Source organism: Microtus ochrogaster, chromosome 4 (assembly GCF_000317375.1).
Source record: "Microtus ochrogaster isolate Prairie Vole_2 chromosome 4, MicOch1.0, whole genome shotgun sequence".
Lineage (NCBI taxonomy): Eukaryota > Metazoa > Chordata > Mammalia > Rodentia > Cricetidae > Microtus > Microtus ochrogaster.
In genome coordinates, this window is record NC_022011.1 from 4936395 (window position 1) to 4943230 (window position 6836).

The 6836-nt window shown below is 51.0% G+C and overlaps 1 protein-coding gene across 1 annotated transcript in view; it reads left to right on the forward strand.

Moving 5' to 3' along the window:
* The window catches only part of Slc12a4 (solute carrier family 12 member 4), a 23756-nt gene that overhangs the window by 5259 nt on the left and 11661 nt on the right, over positions 1–6836 (forward strand). The window contains exons 2-5 of the mRNA XM_005345438.3: positions 249–343; positions 1674–1805; positions 6220–6366; positions 6465–6519. Coding sequence (XP_005345495.1) covers positions 249–343; positions 1674–1805; positions 6220–6366; positions 6465–6519 — 429 coding nt within the window. The remainder of the gene's footprint in view (positions 1–248; positions 344–1673; positions 1806–6219; positions 6367–6464; positions 6520–6836) is intronic.

Below are 6836 nucleotides of genomic sequence, written 5' to 3' on the forward strand. Positions count from 1 at the left end.
TTTTTTTTTCTTTTTTATTTTTTTCTTTCGTGTGTGTGTGTGTGTGTGTGTGTGTGTGTGTGTGTGTGTGTGTGTATCAGGGTTTCTTAAAAGCTATATGGCTTCCAAAAATGTTTTAGAGAGACGGTATATTTGTGACTTCTCAGCCTCCTGGCTAAGACGTGCAGTGCTGTTTTGTGGGTTGTGGCTGTCTGTGGTGGGGTATAGGCTCAGGGAGGCAGCAACTCACTTTCCCTCTCTCTCCACAGGACAGAGTAACCACAGAGAGAACAGCCCTTTCCTTTGCCCTTTGGAAGCTTCCAGAGGAAGTGACTACTATGACAGGAACCTGGCACTGTTTGAGGTATCTGGGGGAACCATTCAGGTGCGGTGGACAGGTGGGCGATTGGCAGGGGCTTCTCCAGACCGCTCAGCTAAGCCAGGCTGTGGTTCTCTTGGCCCCTCTGAGACCCTCGCAACCCTACCTCCGTTGCCATCTTCAGGGCCATTCACCTTCGCCTTCCTTGTGCCCCTCACCAAGGCGACTACTTCCTCACACTTTCTTCCCCCTCTGTACCCCGGGCTTTTCCCAGCCCGTGGCTCTGCTGTCTGCTGTGGATAGAATCTTTCTTTTCATTTCTAGCTGGCTCTTCCGACTCCTTTCCCCTCTGGTAACAGAGGCCTCTTCTTCCTCCTCGCTCGCTCTGCCCTCCATAGCTGTAGCTCTGGTGCAAACTTCTCTGGAAAGGTTCCCACATTTCTGCCTTTCACCGGGATTTTTTTCTCTGCAGACCCAAGCTGAGAAATAAGATCTGGACTTAAGACGTGGTTCAGATTCCTAAACCCTGAGCCTGTACATTAATCTGCCTCACAGCCAAGAACCTGTAGGCTTCTCAGACTCCACACATCCAAAGAACCTCCATCGTCTCTCACCACTCCCCAGCCAGACTCCCCGTGTTACAGGGTCAGAAAGGTGGCAGGGAGCATCACAACAGGTGGTAGTCACAGTGCTAAGGCCACAGAGGCAGGGAAACCTTCGACCCCTTGAGTGCTAGAAGTCCTGTGATATGTCCCCACCTGAAGAGAAGGGGGAGGCGGACAACAGACATCCTCCCTTGGAGATGAGTATGTTTTTCATAGACTAGGGTCTGAGGACACCAGACAGGTCAGGGTTCAGACAACTAATGGATTACAGTTGTTCCAGATATCCCTCCTTTGTCTTTCTCAGTTTTCCGGATGTAACCTGGGTAGTGTGTGTGTGTGTGTGTGTGTGTGTGTGTATACACATGTGCGCACACATGTGTGTTAAGATAAATGTGAATCCCAGAGACGCAGCCATAGCTTCAAAGTGGCCAAGCAGGCAGGATGAAGTGTACAGTCTGTCTGTCTGCCAGCAGGGCCTGCCCTTCCTTCTCCCCTGAGGCGAATGGTTTTCACAAATGAGTTGGCAGTGATTACAGCCAAGGTGGGGCAGAGAAGCAGCCGCTGGGCCTTTGAGTGCTGCCTTCTGGGGTGTGGTGCCCACACCTGCCCAGCTAGCTGGCTTGGGCTTCCCCAGGCAAGAGCTGGGATCAAGTCCAGGCCTGCCTCAGGGCTTGGCACTAGGCCAGCAGCCAGGCTGCTGGCTACCACAGGTAGCCTGACACTGGCCTAGCCTGGCCTATTGCCATCTTGCCCCGTGGCTCTGTTTATAGGAGGAACTGGACATACGCCCAAAGGTGTCTTCTCTCCTGGGCAAGCTTGTCAGCTACACCAACCTCACCCAAGGAGCCAAGGAACATGAGGAAGCCGAGAGCGGGGAAGGTGCCCGTCGGAGAGCTGTCAAGGTGAGCAAGTCAGTGTCAGCAGAAGGGCTGCATCTGGGGAGCCAGAGTGCCATGGATTTAGATGCTGGAAATAGATGTTTCCCTCTGGGGTGTTGAGCATACCTGGACCAGTGGGCGGTGGGCACACAGGGTGAGAACTGAGTGCCTTAAGCTGAAGGAGACTTCAGAGGCTAAGAGCTGAGAGGAGCTCCTGGGAGCAGAGGGCCAAAGGAACCTCAACAGCAACATGAGGAGCAGTACTCCTTGTTCCTAACTGTCGACAGATGAGACACAGTTTTCAGAGTGGACCCAGGTTGGCCGGGGGTGGTGGTGCACACCTTTAATAACAGGAGGCAGAGGCGGGTGGATCGAAGAGTGAACTCAGGATCTAGAATATTATTTTCACAAAAAAAATCTTTGAGACGGAAGTTGGGCTTCCACCTGGAATCCTGGTGATTTTAAAGGGGCTAACGCAGGCAGATTGGCTGTGCCTCGGCCTTCCCAGAGCTGTCTGGGCAAGCAGCTGTGTTTTGGAAGGAATGGGGGTCTGTCTGAGCCCGCTACGCATTCTCCTTGGCAGTAAACACAAGCCAAAGTAATTCCTAGTTGAAATAAACCAGATTACTGGCTTCAGAACTGCTTATGGAGATGTGGGCATTGCTGAGGGGGGTCCAGGAAAGTTAGCCAAGCCAAAGTGTATCCTTTATCTTCTGCTAATGCAAGTCAGCCCCCTCTTCAGAGAGGGCAGCTGGTATCTTGAGGTGGTCTAGACGTGACTCCACCTTGTTCTGCTGGTTGTGATTTTGTTGGCATGTTCTGAACTAAGACAGCAAAAATTCAGCCAGGCGGTGGTGGCATGTGCCCTTAGTCCCCGCATCCCAGGTCTGAGTCCAAGGCCAGCCGGGTCTACACAGACAAACCCTGTCTTGAAAAACAAGCAAACAAGCAAAAAAGAGAGCCAGAATTCTGCCTGTCTCTAGTCATCCCTACCCAGCCCTACATAGGAGCAGTCTCAACGTCCAAAGAGTATTGCTTGGTGCTAGCAGAATCCTTGGGCAATGCCTGGGAGCTGGTGACTGGGAATAAAAAACCAAGAAAGGCCTGTGGGGGAAAACCTGAGTTTGTAAGGGGCTTTGGTCCTGGGCTTAATTAGGAGCCTGTGAAGATGCTCAGCCACCCAATGTACCTGATCCTAGTATAGTAATGATACAAGAAGGTAGCTAACAGTCCTAGCCCCGTGGCTGACTCTGTGAGGACTCTGGCTGAATCTAATAGGAGCTAGGGAGCCATGGGCCTCAGAAAAGAAGGCTTGAATCAGGGAGGGTGGGCCTCCAACCAGACCGTGCCAGAACTGAAAGTCAGCCTCTTCTCTCTGGCAGCCACTTCTGTTCTAACCCAGTGACCTTCTGAGACTGCCAGGGGTTATTTAGGGATGCAAAAAGCATTCCTGCCCGGCCCTTTCCCACACTGCCCTTTAGAGTGACTCAGCCTAGGCTGGGGGTAAGAATAGGAGCTCTTGCTACTATCACCATCCTGTAGGTGATGTCCTCCGAGAAAGGCACCAGAACCCAAAACAAGGTTTATCTCTCACCCATACAGCCTTGTGCAGGATGGCATACGCAAGCTTCTGTTGTTACTCAGGCTCTTTTGAAGATCCTCAGGCCCCAGGCCCAGCTTTAGGGCAGAGGAGGATCTGCTGGGGTTCTGTGGATGCTCTCAAGGCCCCACTGCCCTGGGTTGTGTCAGTGTCGCCTTTGCACACACCACCTCTCTCACGGCCTCCTGGGTAGCCCCTCACCTGCCCTTCCAGAGTCGAGAAACTGCCGGCCTGTATGTTAGAGCTTTCTCACTTGCTCTGAGAAAGCCTGACTTTTTTTTTTTTTTTTTTTTTTTTTTTTTTGTTTTTCGAGACAGGGTTTCTCTGTGGCTTTGGAGCCTGTCCTGGAACTAGCTCTGTAGACCAGGCTGGTCTCGAACTCACAGAGATCTGCCTGCCTCTGCCTCCCAAGTGCTGGGATTAAAGGTGTGCGCCACCACCGCCCGAAAGCCTGACTTCTGTTCTGTGAAACTCCCAAAGCAGGAAGGGATTTAGAAGGCACCACTCACTGGGTTCAGGAGCACTTTGGGTGGACTTGTTGGGCCTGGTGGTGTTAGAACAGTAAGTAAACGGTGTTAGTCAGGGTTCTCTAGAGGAACAGAACTTAAAGAATATATATACCAAATATATATATATATATTATATATACCGAATATATATAATAAAGAATATGAATGTATATACATGTATGTGTGTATATATACACACATATATAAATATACGTATAAATATAAATAAATACACACACATATATAAAGGGATTTATTAGATTGGCTTTACAGGCTGTGGTCCAGCTAGTCCAACAGTGGCTGTCTACCAATGGAAAGTCCAAGAATCCAGTAGTTGTTCAGTCCACAGGGCTGGATGTCTCAGCTGGTCTTCAGTGTATGCCAGGACCCTGAAGAAGCAGGTTCTGGTGCCAGTGAAGGAATGGACTTGCTAGTGAGAGTGAGAGCAAGCAGACAAGAGAGCAAGCTTCTTTATTCCATGTCCTTACATAGGCTGCCAGCCGAAGGTGTGGCCCAGGCTAAAGGTGGATCTTCCCACCACAGAGATCTGAGTTAGAAGTGGTTCTTCCCGCTTCTGATGATTTAATTAACAAAGAAAATCTCTCACAGGTGTGCCCAGCCATTTGCGTTTTTGTGAATACCAGTTGTGAAGTCGACAACCAAGAATAGCCATCACACAAGCCAAGTCTACTAAATACGGTCGTGGACATACTGGTGTATAGTCCAGAGGAATGTAGTTCAAAATTGCGCCTGACAGGGGAGGTGATGGGCTGTATCCAGTGGCCAGAGCCGAGGAGTCTGGACCACATGCCCTACACTCCGATAGAGGGCAGTGCAGAGGATTTTCAACAGGAATGATGGCTTTGGACTTGGTTTTCAGAGGTTGGCAGGCACGGGAGGCGCCATCCAGTGTCCCCGATTACCGGTACAAAGCAGGCTAGTGTCCAAGCCGCCTCGAGGCCACCAAGGCAGAACTCCGTCTACCTAAGCTGGAGATGGGGATCAGAGAGAGGGAGGGCAGCCAGGCGGTGGTGGCGCATGCCTTTAATCCCAGCACTCGGGAGGCAGAGGCAGGCGGATCTCTGTGAGTTCGAGACCAGCCTAGTCTACAAGAGCTAGTTCCAGGACAGGCTCCAAAACCACAGAGAAACCCTGTCTCGAAAAACTAAAAAAAAAAAAAAAAAAGAGAGAGAAGAGAAGAGACGAAGAGAGAAGAGAAGAGAAGAGAAGAGAAGAGAAGAGAAGAGAAGAGAAGAGAAGAGAAGAGAAGAGAAGAGAAGAGAAGAGAAGAGAAGAGAAGAGAAGAGAAGAGAAGAGAAGAGAAGAGAAGAGAGAGAAGAGAAGAGAGAGAGGAGAGAGAGAGGAGGGCAGCGACAACATTCTGAGCTTTGGCTTGCATATTGAGGCCAGGTGAGAAGGGCTCCACTTCCAGGAAGTTGAGCAGAAGTCAGAAGCCAGGTGCGGCAGTGTACTCCTGTAATCTCAACACCCCAGAGGCTGAGACAGGATTGCCACAAGTTTGAGGTCAACGTGGTTACATAGTGAATCCCAGGCTAGCCTGACCAAAGAGTGAGACCCTGTTTCCAAAAGCAAAAGCCAAGAAGAGGAGAACCAGACATAGTGTGCACGTCTATAATCCTAGGACACAGGAGGCTGAGGCAGGAAGATCATCAGAAGTTCCGGGCTCTCTTGGTCTACATAGAGTTCCAGGTCAACCAGGAACTTATCTCAAAAGCAAATGAACAAATGAACATCTGAAGAAGGGAAAGAGGCAAGCCTTTGGTGTGGGGAGGTGGGCTAAGATTTAGAGCCTTACACATAAGACAGTAGGGCTTGTCTGTCCAGATGACTGCATGGGTAACAGCTCTTGAGGCACACACCTAATGGCTTGAGTCTGAGCATTGTCACATGAACGTGTAGGTGTGTGTACATGCTGCACCCACACACATACACTAATGATTTAAAAGAAGCTGGGCGGTGGTGGCGCATGCCTTTAATCCCAGCACTTGGGAGGCAGAGGCAGGTGGATCTCTGTGAGTTCGAGGCCAGCCTGGTCTACAAAGTGAGTTGCAGGACGGCTAGGATTGTTACACAGAGAAACCCTGTCCCGAAAAACAAAACAAAAAGAAAAGAAAAATCAGGTCTCATACCTTCTTAGTCTGAACTGTCTTCCTATGGGAGAGCCTGCAGAAATAGCCTAGCTTTGCTCCTGCCTCCTGTGCTCCACTGGATCCCAGGTATAGAGGCTGCTGAGTGACTGGGTGCTCCTTCCTGTGGCATATCTGGACCTCTCTGATGCCGTGTGCCCCCTCCCCTCCTGCCCATTTAGGCACCCAGCATGGGCACCCTCATGGGAGTGTACCTTCCCTGCCTGCAGAACATCTTCGGGGTCATCCTCTTCCTGCGGCTGACCTGGATGGTGGGCACAGCCGGTGTGCTGCAGGCCCTCCTCATAGTGCTCATCTGCTGCTGCTGTGTGAGTGTCTCGGGGGCTGGAGCCAGGTTGGGAGCGGGCCATACTGCTTCCCAGAGCCCACCCAGCCGAGCTGCTCATCCAGGCCTTCCTTCCTACAGACCCTGCTGACAGCCATCTCCATGAGTGCCATTGCGACCAATGGTGTGGTTCCGGGTGAGTAAATGCCACCTGTGGGCCCGTTGTAAGGAACATGGCTCGGAATCTACCTAGATCTGCCTGCTGTCCTCCATTACCCCTTCTTCCCAGGGAATTTTCTGGTAGGGGCCTCTAAGATCTGAGCAGTGACATCCTTGCCTCTAAGACAGTGCCTCCTGGGAGCTTTTCTGCTCAACAGAATTTGAAGCTGCTGTTGTGTTTTGTCACTATAAAAGTAGTGTGCCCTGGGGCTGGAGAGATGGCTCAGTGGTTAAGAGCATTGCCTGCTCTTCCAAAGGTCCTGAGTTCAATTCCCGGCAACCACATGGTGGCTC